Source organism: Castor canadensis, chromosome 16, assembly GCF_047511655.1.
Source record: "Castor canadensis chromosome 16, mCasCan1.hap1v2, whole genome shotgun sequence".
Lineage (NCBI taxonomy): Eukaryota > Metazoa > Chordata > Mammalia > Rodentia > Castoridae > Castor > Castor canadensis.
In genome coordinates, this window is record NC_133401.1 from 1571228 (window position 1) to 1589264 (window position 18037).

The following is an 18037-nucleotide window of genomic DNA, read 5'->3' on the forward strand; positions in this document are numbered from 1 at the left end:
CGTGGCCCTGCAGGGCCGAGCTTGGCAGGGAGGTACCACAGTGACTGGCACCGACTGCCCCTTAGCCAGTGCACTGCCGTGATCTCGGTCTCGTGGCCAGCCTCAGCCGCCACATGGTCTGTCCACACTCAGCCTCGTGGGATCGTGGTAGGCTGCTTCTGTGGCCTAGGGTCCTTGTCTGTTCAGGCTGAAGGGGGTCCCCAGAGCCCGGGACCAGCAGGGCAGGCCCTGATGGTGGCCAAGAACGAATGCAAGAGCGTGAAGTAGCAGCCCCAAAGGCCACCTCCCCATGGGCCGGGCAGTACTGAAGACTGGTTCTGGCCTCCACCTCTGCCCCACAAAGCCTGTGTGGCCCTGAAGGGAGGTTCTCCAGAGTGACCTCTGCCCCAGAAGCATGGGGCAAAGATGAATTTCATTAGTAGTCTGGCCTTGGACGTGGTGGCCACCATGGAGACCGTTCCAGACCCCTGCCCACGGATGGGTGAGGCCATGCCAGCTGTACCTTCACCCTAGGAACCTTTGCTCCCCTCAGCAGCTCCTGGGGTGACTCAGCCATTCTGGGGTGTGCCCCGTCCCAGCCTCGGGCCCCACAGCAGCAGACCCTGGGCCAAAGCTCCCAGGCAGCATTTGGACCTGAGTCTGTCAAGCCTAGTAGGATAGGAAGATTTTGGACACGAGGCCCAAAGATCTGCTTGCCTCCCCCGACCCCCAAGACATGCCAGTCAGGTGGCACGGGCACCTGGGCTGCCCCTGAGGTAGGGTGAGGACACGGTGTGCCCCGTGGTGCCCTCCCCTCACCCTTCCTGCCCAGGTGAAGTTTGTGTCCCCCTGGCCTGGGGAGCCCCAGCCCACCACAGCCTCCCATTGAACCACAGGTGTCTGGTGGCCTGACATGCACCGTCTAGCTGACCGCGTCCACTTGGAGGAGCTGATCCGCATCGGCGTCCTGAGTGGTGGCGTGGACGCCATGGTCCAGGTCCACCTGGGAGCTGTGTTCATGCCTCACGGGCTCGGCCACTTACTGGGCCTTGACGTGCACGACGTGGGAGGCTACCCTGAGGTCAGTGTGGACGTGTCTGCAGAGGTAGCCTGTGGCAGGACAGGAGGGCTGGGGTCCCCTCTGTGGTGCGCGGGGAGAGGGCCCTGGCTGAGATGGGTGGTGCAGGCGCCTTCCGCCTGCAGTGGCTGCCCGCCCAGGACCAGGCATGAAGATGGGCCTCTGCAGGCCAGCAGGGGGTCTCCACGGGGCTGGGGGCCGTGGCTGGCTCTTTGTGATGGAGCTGCCCTGCATCCCTCGTGTTCTCCTGCCTCTGGCTTCACTCAGACTTGCCTTGGCCCTTTCCCTTGCTCCTGGCTGGCGTGCCCTCTGCCTCCCAGCCCCTGGGCCAGCGCCCATGGCTCTGCAGCCTGATTATGCCCAGGCACTCTTGGGAACCCCCAGTGGGGGAGGAAGGCTTCTGGGGCACCTCCAGACATAGCTCCCTCTACCCTTCTCACCACCATCCCTCAGGACCACCCAGAGGGTGCCTGAGGGCCCTGGGAGGCCCTACCAGGCAGGTGGCTGCAGCCCCTCTGGGCTCTTGTGGTGAGGGGGGAGTGGGGGTGTCCCTGCTGCCTGGTCTGGCCTGGCGCCCACCATGCAGGGGGCTGATTGTGCAACCCGTGCACACCCCGGGGCCCACCAGCCAGTTAGCCAAGGCTAGACTTGGCCTTTGGCTGCAGGGTATTTTGAAAGCACGGAGAATGATTTTTTGAGGGGCAGGGGAATTGCTCAAGAGAAGCATTTATTATTCAATTATATTTTTTCTCAAGTGTAAACAGTTAAATTTGGAGACATAAAATCAGTTTTAACCTCCTAGTTTCTGCCCATCCCATTGTGTGCCGGGAGCCAGGACCAGGGCGTTCCAAACATTGTCAGCTGAGGTTCGTTATTCATTAGTTCACCAAAGAAAATTGGCAGCCAGCTGTTTCATCTTTTCCCGTAAGCAACCCTTTGTGCTCAGTCTGTTCTTCTGACAGATAAACACTGGAGAAAAATACGGCTTTTCCTATAAAAGTCATTTGTTTTATTTCAGGCCTACAGACACATCTGGGTCTCTTCAGCTCGAAGCCCAGTAAAAGTTGGGCAAAGGCCTCATCAAGCCCTTTGCCCAGGCAGAGGTGGGCACGGGCACCCCCAGAAAGGCTTGTACCCCACTCGGTCCAGCCCTTCACCTTCCTCAAATCCACTGTGTGCATCGGGCTCCCTAGCCCCCCAGTACACTCAGGCCTGCGTCCTGTCCTGGTGGACCCTGCAGCAGACGCTGAGAGCTAGTGCTTTGCAGGATATCCTCCATGTCCCCAGGGGTCCCGTCCGTTCTCCCCACAGTTGGAATGGTGGGAAGCAGGACTCGCTCCACACTTCAAGGGGCCTCCCGTGTCCAAGGAGCAGCTTGGCCTGGGCCCCTTTGCCTGTGGCAAAGAAAGCCTCTTGTACAGAGCCCTGGCTTTGACACCCATAGGGTAGAAAGGCGATTCAAGTGCAGCCCGAAGGAAAGGGACAGGAAGGAGATACGAAGGTAGTAGGTATATGCTTTTGATGGCAGGAGCAGGAAAGGTCTTTGGGAGCAAAGACCCAGGACCTCCCGCCTGACAAGCAGCTGTGGACAGGAAATAGGCCCAGCCCTTTCACCGGGCACTGGCTGCCATTCCAGACGGGACCCTCTGTGGAGCACCCTGCAGCCTGGCCCAGCCATCCCTGTCCTGTGCCCTGAGGCACGTGTCGTGGGGCCAAGTGTCTGCCCAGGACTGTGACCCATCAGGGTCATAGAGCTTTGGCATCCCTTCTCCGCCTCCATCCCAGCCTGTTCACACCAGGTCGGGGTGGCTGTCCCCGCCCTCCTGGAATCACAGTCCCAGGCTTCCCTGCTGTGCCCAGCCTCAGAGGCCAAGCCAGCCTGTTTCTGGTTACCTTATGTGAACCACTAATTGAAGTCTGATGTTCTTGGCTTCCAAACAGTCAGAAATGACAGCTCCATCTCCAGCAGCTGGGCTTCCTGGGGGAGCCGCAAGCAGGGCAGGGCAGGCTCAGATCCTGACCAGAAAGCTCGCCTGCTGCCCACTCGCACAGAGGCCCTGGCTGCAGGCCAGCCATTTGCCCCAGGGACGCGGGGGAGGCAAGGACACTCCTGGGAGTGTCTTGGGAACTACCTGCCCTCGGGCCAGGCCCGGCTGGGTGTCCACTGAGGAAAGGAGGCAGACATGGTCTCTGCAGGCAGCAGCCATCCCTGGGGCTCAGTCCCCGAGGGCCCAGTGTACACCGGTAGCAGCCACACTGCCCGTCTGTGTCTATGCAGGTGTCTAAGTGATCCTGCTTGGGGTTAACCTGGAAAACCTGGGGTGGCGTGGGGGACAGGGAAAAACTGGCACTTCTGGGGCCAATTCCCATTGGAAAGATGCAGTCCCAGGAGGCCCACTGCCTTCAGGGCTTTTTTGGCGTCTCTGCTTTGGCTTCTGTCATTCCCCTGGCCTGGAGAGGGGTCTGGGTGAGGGCAACAGGACACCCAGCCAGCCATGGGCCCACATGGGCAGCTTGCCGAGGGTGTGCGCTCAGTGCCCACCACGTTCCTGAAGGCAGTCTGGAGGTAACCAGGGCCCAGGGACACTCACGGTCCAGAGGGCAGGGTCTTATCAGAAGTGGCCGTGACACCACAGCAGGGGTGAGTCTCGTGGACCCCATCCTCAGAGAGTCCACGAGGCCAGAGCTAGCCCTGTGTCTGATGTCCTCCGGCAAGGCCGTGGACTGTCTCCCGGGTCCCGCCACCATTCCTCTGCCCACAGGGTGTGGAGCGCATCGATGAGCCAGGCCTACGGAGTCTGCGCACGGCACGGCACCTGCAGCCAGGCATGGTGCTCACGGTGGAGCCGGGCATCTACTTCATCGACCACCTCCTGGACCAGGCCCTGGCCGACCCCGCCCAAGCCTGCTTCTTTAACCGTGAGGTCCTGCAGCGCTTCCGCGGTTTTGGCGGGGTGAGTGCCCGTGGGCCCATCCTGACCCCCAGAGTCACCTTTGTCCCGGGACAGAGGCCTCTACTGGAGGAGGGACAGTCAACTTCCTTCCTTAAGAAGGGCCCTGGCCTGCCCGTTTGCATGCACTGTCACCAGACAGGTGCCTCTACCCTCAGTAGACAGACAGCTTCTCCAGAACCCCTGCCCCCCCCCGGGACTTCCATCCACCTGGCGAGGCCACGGCCATGGGCGGAGCCTTCCTCCAGGAGCCCCCAGAGGCCTTGCGACCAGTTTCTGCTGTTGCCGGGGTTTTTCTCGGGTTTTTCTCAGCGTGGGCTCCTGGAGCAGGTAGGATCAGGTCATGTGGCGCAGGAGGCCAGCTCCGTCCTAACGAGCATGTGTCTGGCCCAGGTCCGCATCGAGGAGGACGTCGTGGTGACCGACGGTGGCATGGAGCTGCTGACCTGTGTGCCCCGTACCGTGGAGGAGATCGAGGCCTGCATGGCAGGCTCCGACAAGGCCTTTACACCTTTCTCTGCTCCCAAGTAGAGCCAGACGCCCTGCGAGAGCCGGGCCTGGCTTGCAGCCTCTCCCCGAGTCAGCCTGCTGATTGGCCCTCCGGTGGGGAGAGCCAGTGCTCAGGAATCATAGCTGCCACCCACCGTGATCCTCGCCGAACCCTGCCGTTCCTAACTGCCTGCGACGTTTACCCAGTAAGTTCTGTGCTTTGTTTAAATGACAGCAACCGAAAATGCTGATTGGAAATAATACCTTAATAGCAACCGGGCTGTGTCTGTCATTTGTGTTCCTGTTCTCAGTTGAGAACCGCGCTGAGAGCTGCGGTGTGGCCCAGTGGTAGCGCCAATGCGCAGGGCCCTGGGTTTGATCCCTACGTGAGGAAGGGCGGGAACACAGCTGAGTGCATCACACATCTTCTCCTTTCTGCAGACATTTCAAACCCAAACTGCCTGTTCCCCATATTTTCTGATTATCAAGCAAGTGGACAAAAAAAGTTAAACCTCACTAACTAAACACTGCAAGAGCGACACCAGGAGCACAGATGTCACTCGTTTAATCCAGGCCCGCAGTTCTTTGAAAGGCAAACGTCTCCTCCATCCTCTGCAGGAATTTGTAGAGCTGCAAAACCTGTGTTAGAAACCCTTCTAGAAACCCTTCCAAAAGCCACACAGTGCTAAAGGCTTCCCTCAGACACGGACAGCCTGCCCATTCAATAAGTAACTGAGCGTCACTCAGTGCCGGTGACGTGCTCGCATGACCACGCGGGTGTCTTCTAAGAGGTAGCACGCTAAAAAATACCCATAGCTGTGTCGTCGCAGATAACGGGAAGTGCCATGAGTACAGACGCTGGGGGCTGACACAGGAAGGGTGTGAAGGCAAGAGATGTCACATTCTACACTTAGAGCCACAAACAGGGAGAAAGGGAGGGAAATGGTCAAGATGAGAGTCATGTCACAAACCGGGTCTCACCTTGGGCACTATCTGGAGATCATGTGACAGCTGGTCCACGAAGACCAGTGAGGAGCTGGCCACAGGATGGCTCTGCACAGGGTGGGGCCGGGGAGGTTAGGCGGACGACATGTTCCAGAGACACATCTAGAAGGCAGAGCTGAGAGGCAGTGACGTGGACAGTACCTGGCTGCACCAGCCACTGTAATGAGCGAGACCTGGTGTAGGTTCGGGTTCTTCTTCAAGGTCAGGTGCTTGTGGAGTCCGGATCCATCCAGGTGGCACAGGGAAGGTCCAGGGGCACTCGTGTTCAGTGACCTGGCGCCTTCAGAGATGACGTCGCTATATGACTTCCCAAGAAAAGGTAGTGGATTTCAGAAAGATGAGATGGGACGTGCTGTGTGTAGGTAACTGCTCTAGAGTTTTCAGGAAGGTGTGACAAGCAGAAATGTCCACACCGGTGAAGAGTCTAAATGACGTGCTGCCTGGAAACACGCTACTTGAGTCAGCGTCCTGGACTCAGCAAGCACGAAAGCATCTCTGCGCTCGGTGCCGTACACAGATGCTGTGATTCGGCAGAGCCCACCTCTCGCCATCTCTACGCTAGTTCTTCAACTAGCCCAGGTGGTCAGATACACCTAAGCAGAATGTTTCACTGTCCACAAAGGGACACTGTCCCCAGGAATGGGAACGCCCGCCAGGCACCCTCGAGCTCACACCTCACGCTGCTTGCATTCCAGCTGCTTGTGCCGTCTAATATAAAGAAACCCACGATGAAATACACGCATTGTTCCAAAGGTTTTTTTATTTTAGATTCATTGAAAGAAATAAAATTATATTAAAAAAATAGAGTAATCTCACAAACTGAAAGCCAGGAACAAAAAGAACAAGTTAGTACTATTTCCTGAGAGGCAGATCTAATTAACTGTCTGATGGACTTTCTCTTTCCTAGCTTGCTTGTCAAAAAAAAAAGTATTTTTTCCCTATTTCTAAGGCATCAAGAAGCACTGTACGCGCTACGTGGGTTCAGGTACACGCTCCAGACCTCCAGTGGGGAGTAAGGGACAGCAACAGCTGCCACAGCTTTCCTTCTTTTAATGTCACATTGCACGCACTTCCACTTTTTATGTAAATTTGAGAATTTCACACCCATGACTTGAATTTCAAAAATCTGGTCATATTTTATTAAAATCTTACCTATAGCTTAGTATCTTAAAATCTCACTACTGCTTAGAACTATCTGAGCTGGGCCAGGCAGGGAAGGGCCAGCCTCATCTCACCAGGGCAGCCACAGCGGTCAAGGTCACCCCTCCCAGGACACCCGGAAGCAGCTAGAAATTTACTCTACAGCTTGACCCTATCCTGTCCTACAGGTTCATAGGTTAACACAGAGGACAAAGATTATGAATCACTACAGTTCCCAAAGCTCACAACTTACTCTCCACCTGCTTCCCCTCAGTTTTACACTGAAAATCCAACAAACTAAGACTGTCATTTTTCCATCACTTTGGTAGACAGTCAAGACAAGGGTTAACATTTTCCTTGTATGCATAATCGCTCATTTGGGCTAAAGGTTTGATTTAAATAGTTAACAGGAAAATCTGAGTCAGTTTTTCTAAAAGTTCCAGTCTTGTTCTGACCTAAAATGTTGAGCATACACTCCTGACTTTGCCTCAGCTTTTGTCAACAGTTCACTCTTACCACTGGGAACCATCAATTTCATGAGGATACCCACTTCTGAAAGACTGTTTGGTTTTTTCTGGAAATCAGGATGAAAATGTAACACCTGTGACAGGTGTTTAGCGATTCAAGCAACCTAACTGCATCTCCAATGAAATTAATCAAACATCGATCCGATGTCGAGTCAGCAGGCTTCCGTGGGTATCTCGTTAGACATTTAAAACACCAGCCTTTTCACTGGATATTGCCATCTAGTACACTGGGGTTGATCCTAACTTAAATCCGCCCTGTTCAACTGCTCTGCTGAGTTGCAGGACACTCTGGTGTCTTTTGCCCGGGAGAATGGCAGAGTCAGAACCCAGGGCAACCTGAGTTACATTCTGGTTACATTACCGCAAGTCCTAGTAGGAAACAGCAAGTGGCCAGAAATGGCCGTGCTCACATGGTGCCTGGCAACACAAACGTTGATCAGGTACGACTCAGGTCTAGTCACCATCCTAGGCGCAAAACAGAATTGTGCTGTAGAAAGAAGAAAGTTAACATTCTAAACAGCCAACATCGATGCAAGACACACTTCAGAGGCCTTATGTTACCGATGGCCATTTTAGTCTCAACAAAAACGTCAATATCCTGAGTTTCTCAGCATCTTCTGTCTAAAATAATTTATGAAACATAAAAGCATACAAATGGATAAACAGAAGCAGTGGCACATGAAGTCTGGGAGAGCGGCCCACTAACTAGCAAGAGAAATGTAAAAAATATATATATAAAGTATTTAAGTGAAATAAATTAAAGGTTAAAACCTTACCCTTTCAAGTTTTCTTAGCCTGTTCTCTTGGGAGATGGCATGGAGTTGACAAGAGTTTTGTAATCACCCTCTGCTTGAGACCGAACACCAAGATATTCCTCCACAAGAAATTTCTGCTTTTAAAAATCACGGCTGAGGAACCACCCGCTGCGTTAACAGCTCCAAGTCCTGGCCAGCCACTCACAGTATCACACTGCTAAGACGCCTTACTCACTAACTTGGCCATAAAATGGTACCCAGAAATCAATGAATAGATGCTTACCTCACCAGCGTCTACAGCAGGCACCTTACTTACTGTAGCATCGACAGAAACCAAAATTTTGGGACACTGAAGTTATTTTTATAGGACACAAAATAATGGCGACCCAGTAACCCAAAAGGATCCCAAAAGCATGACACTAATGTCTTGTTTTTATTTATTTTTTTTTAAACTTCTTTGCTTCCTAAGTGTTACCTGTAATTTTAAGCCAATTAGCTACACATGTGCTTTAAGATGTGATGGGTTTCTTTACCTCACCTGACATCACTTTTTCAAAAAAACTTAAAACTTATTTGGGAAAACGGTATTAAATTATGCTAAACCAAGGTTTATGCTATATGTATAAAATCCAGCCAAATTGCAAAGAGATTATTTTCTACAGCCCTAGGGTATTACATGATTTAATCACAACAGATTGACAAAGATGGAATCCAGCTTTCTTAATCCAATTAATCATACCCATTAAAACCAAGAGCCTTCTGCGTGACCTGCCAGTTCTGCACTCCGTGTCAACCTAAAAAAGCAGTGACTTTCTGGTCAAGTCGAGTTACTAAGAGCACGAAGGCCCATGATTTTACTTTAGAAATTTGTGTTTTTTTGATCCCCACAAAAATCCACGTCATTTAAGAGCAGATATTTAAATTACATGGCGATCAACTCCAGTGCTGATGTTGGAAACCCCAGTGGCTCTTTGCCTGGTGGAACGAGCCGCCGTTTGGCCACTGGAGTGGAGGGTGGCCACGGCTGCGAAGTCTGCAGAGGGTGGCCTACTGCCCGGCGTTCTCCGCGTGCGAGTTTTCGGCGCTGATGGGCTGCACGTTGTCTGCAAGGTTGTGCGCATGCTCCAGAAACAGATCTTTCAGTACACTCAGCTCCTTGGTGAGCAGTTTGATCTTGGCCTCCAAGCGTTCGTTCTCTTCCTTCAGCTGGTTCACTCTCTGCAGCGTGTCTTGTGCCTTCTGTTTGCTTTTCAAGCGGCTTTTCTTCACAGCCATGTTGTTCCTCTCCCTGCGCTGGCGGTACTCGTCACTGTTGCGATCCATGGGTGAGCTCTTCTTGCTCTGCTTGCTGGGAGGGGCAGCCTTGCCCCCTCCCCCCGGGCCGGCGGGCACCAGCTGAGGAACCTGCTGCAGGCCGCTGGCATGGGCCTGGCTGTGGATAGCACTGAGCCCATTCACTCCCGGAGCGCTGCTGGCCGGCGAGCTCTTGCTCATTTGGGCACTCTCCTTGCCAACACAGCAGGGCAGAAACACGGGCAGGGTGCTCACGGGTTCCCACGCCAAACTGCCCAAAGATCCACGTGGACCTGGGGAAAAACAGATGGCAATAAATACCTGATATGACAGGATTGAATGAGAGAAGATGTGCGTGCACCTAACACAAGGGCCGCCACTGACTGGTGATGCTGTGACAAGTCTGCAGCCACCACTCCAACACTTCAGGTGTCTCAGGCCTTTAGTTTTCAAAGGTAAGTGGTGCAGAAGCACCAGAAGGAGCTGGCAGAGGAGCTCAAGTGGTAGAGCACCAGCCTAGCAAGTGTGAGGCTAAGTTCAAACCCCAGTGCCACCAAAACAAAAAAGGGCAGAAGGCTGAGCCCAGCCCACGTGCACCCCCAGGGGCCGACCATCTGTGAGTGACGGTTATCAAAGTAGAGAGAAAAACAAAAAAAACACACTCATTAGCAGCCCCAATGAAGTAACTGCACTTGACAGTGTGCCAGGGAGACACCTGAGACGTCTGGGCTAACGTGGAAAAGCGGGGTTCAGTTCTGGTGGAAGGCATGGACTGCTGGGGGCAGTGGGGTGGAGCGCCGGAGTTCCTTATGCTGATGGGCACCGTGAGTCTCCGGGGCCTGGACTCTTCTGCACACCTGTCTTTATGCGGCAGTTTGAAAGGTGTTTTTACGTGCTTTTATTCTTACCATGGCGTACTGAAAGTTCCCAAGTGAGCTGCGTGGATTTAGGGTTTCTGAGGCACCCTATGTTTTCTTCAGACAATTAATACAACACCCAGCCACACTCAACAGGAAACTGAAGGAAAGACACAAAAGCCCAAGGAGCCCACGTGCTGGGACACAGGCCGCGTAAGGGGACAGGGCGGCAGCTGTGCCGGGCCGTTCTCACGGGAGCTCAGCACTCGCGTCTGAGCACTGCCCTGGTGGGGCCCACAGAGGTGAAGTCCCAGCCTCAAAAACTACTGACATCTGGAGTCCAGTGACTCCAACTGAAGCCCTACAGCTGCCCGAAGCGTGAACGCACACCTTGACCTGTGTCCACCAAGAAGTCCCAGCACTCTCGGAAAAGCATCCTGTTGCTTTTTCACGCAAGTGCTAGAAGGACAAGGGTGGACGAGTGAGGGGCCCTCGGAGGGAATGAAGAGCAGGTCAGCCAGCGAGCCCCGGCAGCTTCCCCGAGCGGTTCTGCGAACGGTGCGCTAGGCCGTGTTCCGCATCTCCGTCTCAAAGTGCACCTTCATTACGGGTGGTCTTGAAAGCCCCTTCGTCAGCCCTGAGCGAGCCGGTCATCTGTTCTCGCTCCAGCACCGAACGGGACAGACAGAAAGCTTCCTTCCCAGCATGAGGGGTTTCTGTCCAAGTCTCCCTCGATAATGGGCATTTCACAACTTCCCTTGAAAATTTATTAGCGGCCTCGTCTCCTCCCACTTAAAAAGTGGCTGTTCACAAATGTTAATTGGAGCCGTCCATACCGCCATCGAACACTAGTGCTTATCTAGCTGGCGTAGTGAGGAGAACTGTTCCACTCAATTTTTGAGAACTTGTTTACACCTCTCCTGAGACGGGCTTTAATCACCATCGAACTCAGCTTAATTAGCTACTTTTTAACTTTTTATATACCAATTATGTATTTTTTTGGCAGTACTGGGGCTTGAACTCGGAGCCTCACACTTATTAATTAAGCAAGTGCTCTACCATTTGAGCCATCCCCAGTCCTTTACTCTTAACTCTTAAAGCTATCTCCGCAGTCACTTTGGCCAAACTCAGAGCAGACAAGAAACCAGGTCAGATCTTGTCTTGGCTCTGGCTCCTTCAAATCTGCACTAGACACCCCTCCCTCCTGTGGGCTTCAATTTTCCCCATCTGCACACGATGGATGTGAGAAGGGTAAGATGCCTTCCAAGTGACAAACGCCATAAACTGCAGTCACTAAATCAGGAACAGGGAGCGGCTCCTGCCTCATCTTGTCAAGGTACTAGACTGAAAAAAGGTGAGGTTTGGAAAGCGAGCCCTTTGGCTGGAAAACCAAGAGTAGTCAATGAAGCACACACTGGCTAGAGAGAGAGAGGGGCAAGCTGGAGATAAAAAGAACTTCATGGATTTTTTTAAAAGTTCGACTTTTAAAAAAAGTAAGCACTAAAGCGAAGAGAAAATAAGCAAGGGGAGTGAAGAGCCGAGTGACCTACAGGACAACTTCACAGAGCCTACGGTTTTGTTTTGCCAGTGAACTGTCACTTATGCTTCTGCTCACGTACACTAACTGAGCACTACAACAGACTGAAAAGCAAATGCATTTGAATCCTGGATGCTGAAACCTAAGTGCAAGTCTGGTTCCTATACAGACCACTGCAAAGTTCAGGCAGACTGCAGCAGGCAGGGTGGGGCCTGGCTTCCCCGAGTGACCCACGCAGGAGGAACCATGGAGATGAAGACCCGATGCAGCAGCAGTTAAGCACTTTGCAAAAATGTCAGTTCTCAGGCTGCCCGGGCCCACCTGTTAGTTCTGGGTGAAGGGCTGACATCTTGTTCCAAGGCCACTTCCAAGTGATTTTGGTGATTCCAGTTTAAGAGCTACTGCGTAGGGAAACAATGGATCTTGAGAACGCTGGAGTATAGAATTTTTTTCAAACTCAAATTTCTTAATTCATGTAATGTGCATTCAAGTCAGTAACACAATGGCAGCTTGGAATGTTAGAATGAGAAAAGTGAAACTGACTTTTTCTCACTTTTCACCTGGGAAATAGACCTGCCAAGACCTCTGTGAGCCCTTTTGTCACTTGTTTCCTTCACTCACTTAGAACCAGGCACTTCTCCCTCCCCCTTCAAAACAGAATTTTCACTCAATTGCCCCAAACCTGTTCAGCTCTGCCAATTCTACTGAAAACAGAAGAAAAAGGTCGCACACCTCCCACTCTTCTCTACTCCAATGCACAGAAATGACCTCAGGATGACATCACCTCTGGGGGTTATGTGTCCCTGGCTGAGCACTGTTCCTCTGACCACTGTCTCCAGAGCCATCTAACGCGCCAACATGAGCCTGGCACACCCTCCTGCTGAAGGCCATCTGTGGCTCCAGCCTCCAGAAGCAAATCCAAGGTCCTAGGCTCTCTCCTGCCATGGCTCCCGAGGGATCCCCCCCCACACACACACACACTGGCCTATGCTTTCTCTTCTCTTGGTGGCTCCCCAAGTTTCTGTCACCTCCAGCTCTACAGTGTCTCCCTGTAGACCAAGTTAGGGGAGGGCTCTGTTCACCCGCACATACCCAGCATGTAAGGCAGTGTCCACTGGAGTTGAGATGAAAATTTGTGTTTGTTTATTTGAATGGCATCTTTTAAATCTATTTATGGTGTGATTTACAACTTGAAGACAATTTTTTTTTATTTGGTAAATATGCATGTATTAGGAGTTGGTGCTTTTTTTTTTTTTCTATTTTTACTGACAGGGCTGGACAGCCAAAAAGATAGGAGACACCCCCAGCAAAAGAACCCATGCAAACACCCCTGCCAGGATAAACTCAGAATTGCAGCCACCTGTAGCTGTCACTGCTGTGCTCCTGTGAGGGAGGCAACTTGAGACCCGAAAACCAAACTCGGCCCCCCGGGGGGTCTTCGGTGTCACTCCCCAGGGATGAAGCCACCACCCCAAAATCACACAGCCTTTCTAACAATAACGACGTGCTCCTGACAAGTTAATGGATGTTCTCATAATAAAAAGGAAGTTCTGTAGAGCTGGTGGAGTGGCTCAAGTGGCAGAGCTTCTGCCTAGCAAGCGTGAGGCCCTGAGTTCAAACTCCCGTACTGCCAGTAATAATAGCAATAATAATAAACGTTGTTTCCACCTATTTTTAAAGGCAGGTATTAAAAACAAAACAAGAAGCTGACCTTTTCTCCTGCTCCCTCTGCACCCCGTAATTATTTAGCCTTGTTTACAGTTTTCCGGGAGACAGAACTACCCTCTGCATAACTCACCCCCAAAATGACTCAAGTGGCAATACCTGACCAGTTCTTAAACATCAAGAACTTTTAAGCTGCAGAATTTCTCCGGAAAACCAGCGTACAGTACTTTATTTGAAAATTTCCTTTGGGAGTTGCCTTTCTTTGAAAATATACTCAAATGCGGACTCAAGTGAGGGTAGGCTCAGTCACAACTTCCCCCTTCTTTTTGTAATGTAAGCCCCCCAACTTTGCTTTAAAAAAAACCTTCCCCAAAAAGGACCAATTTTATCTAAAAAAAAAAAAAAAGGCCAAGCAAGAGGAAAAGCAGACCCTGGAGCTTCTAAAAAGCAGAAACTTAGAAGAGCATCCTCCCCCGAGCACGTGCATCCTGCAGCCTCTGCACCTGGACACCTCTGTCGCCTCTTTTCCAGGGCTCCCTGCAGCCCTGCCTCTCTCACTGGACTCGTGGTCCTGGCGGCGTCATCCCAGCGACGTCCCACTGCGAAGCGCAGGCCGTTCGCCCATCCCCGAAGACCCCGCGCTGCAACGCTCGGCGCTGCGAATCCAGGGCGCGCCTTGCCTCTGCCCCCACTTTCGTCCCTCCGTGAACGTGGACACTGCATCCCGGAGCCCCAGGGGAACGTCCTTGGGTGGCACTAAACCAAGCCGGTCCACCTGGGGCTGCCTATTCTGGGGACACCCTTCATCCCCAGGGGCCAATGCGCGCGAGGCTTGTCCTCCATCCTCCCGGCCCGGCCCGGCCCGGCCCGCAGCGAGGGGCGCCCGGGGCGCGCGGGGGGTCGGCGGGTGGCGCCGTGGCGCTGGGCCGCGGCCAGGGGATGAGCTCAGCCCTAGCCGGGTGTTGCCGGCAGGTTGCATCAGACACCACTCGGGGCCCCCGCCCGCGCCTCGGGTCGCCAGGGGCCTTCCGGGCCCAGCCGGATACCTTGGGCCGAGCCGGGTCTCCTTGGGACCGGCCCGCGCCCACGCGAGCGGCCGGCTTCATCGCGGCCTCCACCCTGTCGCGCGACTTCCTTACCTGCGCCTCCAGCCCGCCCGCCCCCAAGGCGGCCTCCACTCCGAGCGGCCCCCGCGCGGCGCGGCCCGAGCCGACCCAGGCCTCGCAGCCCGCGAGTCAGCGAGGAGGAGCGACGGGTTACGAAACCGGCAGCCTCCGCCCGTTCCGCCACCGCGGCCACCGGCTTCCCCCCTCCTCGCCGGGACCGCGCGCGCGGCCGCCGCCGCCGCCACAACCAATAGGAACGCCGGGCTGCGGCTGACGCATGCGCCTCTCGAGATGGACAGCGTCTCCAGCCAATCAGAGCAACAGCTAGCTGCGGGAGGCGGGTCCACGGCGGAGGCGTTGGCCACGGCGCGGCGCGGGGCGGGGCGGCGCGGCGCGGCTGGGCGGGTGTGGCGGGTGTGGCGGGAGCAGGCGGCGGCTTGTCGCGCTGCCCGTGATCCTTGGGCTTGTCGCGCTGGTGGGCGTTGACGGCAGCAGCCCCGAGTTGTCAGTGACCCGCGACGAGGAAGGTTCTGTTCATGTTGGGAACGTGAAGAACCGGCCACCATGTGCGGGCCGCCCCACCTGCCTGCGTGGATTTCTGGGTCCCGGATTTCTGTTTGGTTTCACCCCGTCCTCGGGGATCCCCCTCGGCGCCCCTCCGTGAGTTTCCCGGAAATCCCACTGGACTTGCCTCCTGGGGCTGGAGACCCCCTTATTTTTCCGATGGCTCCTGCAGGGATCCTAAGTCCTAAAGTCGGTGTTTGCAGACGTCGCGATTTGAAAACACAAGACGGCAAACTCTTTGCAGCGCGGGATCAGCACTGGTGTCGCCTTCCCGCAGAAATGCAGGCTGAGGTTCATTGTCGGGGCGAAATGGCGGGACTTCCCCAGCCCGGTCCACTTGGGGGTCTGTTCCAGGGGAGCGGGTGGCAGGTGTGGTCCCTAAAAGGGAGTGGTAATCCAGCTTGGGTTGTCCAAGACACGTCACGAGGAGGACCAGAAGACGTTTTTGTTGCTTTGGGGAGATTTTTCTTTTTTTTTTTTTGGTCTTAACCGGGAAGCAGCACGCGGGGTCGAGGGCAGAGCCCGCCTAGGTTTGTTTACTTCCTCTTTAGCAATTCTTACGGTTCAGAAAGTAGACACTTGGAAAGAGGAAATGTTTCTTCACCACCCAGGCCATGGGACCAGCTCTCTGCATAAGGCTGTTTCGAGGAATCCCTGAGAGAAGATAAAGCACCTGTGAAAAAGAAAAATAAAGGAGGTGGGCAATGAAGAGCCGGGATGCTGCTGGGCGCACGCCTGTAATCCCAGCTACTCAGGAAGCAGAGATCAGGAGGATCATGGTTCGAAGCCAGCCTGGGAAAATTGTTGGTGGGACCCTATCTCAAAAAAGCCCATCCCACAAAAAGACTGGTGGAGTGGCTCAAGGTGTAGGCCCTGATTCAAGTGTCCCAGTACTGTGAAAAAAAAAAAAAAAAAAAGCCTGGATGCCAACCCCACCCACACTTGGGAAAACAGCAGCATGTCTCCTCTGTCTCCAAACCCAAATGCCTCTTTGACTTTGGCTCTTTGTGTTCTGAGCCTAAATTCCTTGAAGATTTTAGCAGAATTAAAATTGGACTTGCCAGGCCTGGTGGCTCATGCCTGCAATCCCAGCTACTCAGGAGGCAGAGATCTGGAGGATCGAGATTTGAGGCCAACCCGTGCAAATAGTTTGCAAAGAACCCATCACAAAAAAGTGTTGGTGGAATGGCTCAAGTGGTAGAGCACTAAGGACCTGCCTAACAAGTGTGAAGCCCTGAGTTCAAACTTCAGTACTACAAAAAGAAAAAAAGCGGACTATGTTTTTGTGGCTCAGAAAATTCTAATGTTACTCTAACATTTCCAAATCACTTAAAAATTATATAAGAAAACAAAGTATGTGTCGTTCTAATTCGATTAGGCTCTGCCAAGCTGCTTCAACATTGTGTGTGTCTGGGCAGGCCTTCTGCATCTCCCAGGTATAGTCAGTGCCCAGGAGACTGGAGCACTTCCTTTGCAGCTGATAGCTGGTAAATTGCTCAGTTTACAAATTCTTACTTGGTGCCAACTCTGTGCTAAGCAGTGGGCTGAGTGCCGGAATTCCAGTAACAGGACAAACAGCTCTTCCCCATAGGAAGTACACTGAGAGCCAGGGAGACAGGCATTCAGTCGTTGCACCATTTTTTTCCCTGACCATTTCCATAAAGACAAGAAGTCTAAGATGCAGAGGGAGATTTTAAGAAGGAGAGCAGACCTGGTCTGATGGGTCTGGGAAGACCTGAAAGATGAGAGGGTTTGGCCGCGTGGCACAGATTAAAAGGATGCACCAGCCAGAGGGATGTCTGGTCTACACACCTTCTGATGGGAGAAATTTAAGGCCAAAGTGCCTGGAGACAGTGGGACAGGCAGTCATGTGGGGGCAGGAAGAGTCCTGACTTGTGGCTCTTGCCACAAGGAAATGAGAGAGAACCTGGTGGAGACTCTGTCTCCAAGTTGAGATCAGACACACAAGTCACAAGGACTCAAGTCATCCCAGTGAAGGAAAAATGTTCTGTGTACAAGTCTGCCTCACTAATGTCTAAAACACACTCTGTAAACCCAAAGAATGTGCAGGGAGAAATAGGAGACCCTGTTGATTGGATAATAGTCACCTGACAGCTTCTGTGATTCCCCGCACGAGTCACAAAAGAGGCATGGACTCCAGTGTCGCTCTCTTGTGCCCACAGCCTCACCTTGTACGTGGCCAGAGGACTTCGCCTCTGTAAAACCGGGTGACGGTAGTGCTGTGAGGATTACACTGCATCAGGCCCCTAGAACAGTGCCTGCCTGGTACCTGATAAGAGCTCAGAAATATTAACTATCGTTATCACCGCAAGTTACAGTGGAGTGACTCAGACACCTTCCAGAACTAGGTCAAGCTGTGTTTATGTCGCTTTGATGACTCAAGCACTTAACTGCACATAACATGGAAGGTGCTGATGGGGCCGCAGCACTGCATCCCAGAAGGGCTGTTCTTGGTTTTTGGTTTTGTTTTGTTTTTTGGAGTAGTTCCCTTAATTATCACATCTTACTTCATTTATTTCCATAAAGTAAGACCGGACTGGAGGAGAAATTTGGTAATTTCACATCCCTTATTATTTTAAGATCAATAGAGGTTTGCTATGCTAACTTAGATCAATATGTATTTGGAAAGTTTCTGAATGACTGGGGCGTGACTCAGTGATGGAGCACTTGCCTAGGATGTGAGCGGTCCTGGGTTCCATTCCCACAAGAAAAAAAGTTTCTGGAAAATATACCAAATTATCCGCCTGGGACAGGAAATGTGGACCATATCGGTAATATTTTGAGAGCTGTCACAGGTTTTAGTCTCAGTAGATATTTACTTATATTAATTATATTAATATAATTAATTAATCATATTAATATCACCATGATTACCATCCTCCAGTGGTTTGGAAGTAAGTCAGACCATCCCCAAGCAGCCTGCGTGTAAAAAAAGGAGAGCTGTCAGGCTCTCTTTATGAAGTACCTGTGCCATGTCAGAACTAGAACCCAGCACTATACGACCTGAGATGCCCGTCTGTGCGCCGGTACTGTTGATCTCACCATTCTTTCTGTTGCACGCTTTCTTCTG

At 52.8% G+C, this 18037-nt stretch overlaps 2 protein-coding genes and 1 long non-coding RNA gene across 3 annotated transcripts in view; 2 read left to right on the forward strand and 1 right to left on the reverse strand.

Moving 5' to 3' along the window:
• Positions 1-4776, forward strand: part of Pepd (peptidase D) — a 124849-nt gene extending 120073 nt beyond the window's left edge. The window contains exons 13-15 of the mRNA XM_020181468.2: positions 876-1060; positions 3820-4011; positions 4402-4776. Coding sequence (XP_020037057.2) covers positions 876-1060; positions 3820-4011; positions 4402-4539 — 515 coding nt within the window. The 3' untranslated portion in view covers positions 4540-4776. The remainder of the gene's footprint in view (positions 1-875; positions 1061-3819; positions 4012-4401) is intronic.
• Positions 4777-6242: 1466 nt separating this feature from the next.
• Positions 6243-14608, reverse strand: Cebpg (CCAAT enhancer binding protein gamma). Its single transcript, XM_074056976.1, has 2 exons — positions 14416-14608; positions 6243-9510 (listed from the first exon to the last, which is right to left on the reverse strand). The coding sequence occupies exon 2, from the start codon at positions 9416-9418 to the stop codon at positions 8972-8974; it is 447 nt and encodes a 148-aa protein (XP_073913077.1). The 5' UTR covers positions 9419-9510; positions 14416-14608; the 3' UTR covers positions 6243-8971.
• Positions 14609-14788: 180 nt separating this feature from the next.
• LOC141417983 (uncharacterized) lies at positions 14789-16299 on the forward strand. The gene is made up of 2 exons (XR_012442597.1): positions 14789-15237; positions 15558-16299. It is a non-coding gene; the product is annotated as an uncharacterized lncRNA (long non-coding RNA).
• Positions 16300-18037: the final 1738 nt, after the last annotated feature.

Bases quoted from the DNA above. Each gene is read 5' to 3' on its own strand.
- Cebpg (XM_074056976.1), bottom strand. From the start codon at position 9,418: ATGAGCAAGAGCTCGCCGGCCAGCAGCGCTCCGGGAGTGAATGGGCTC.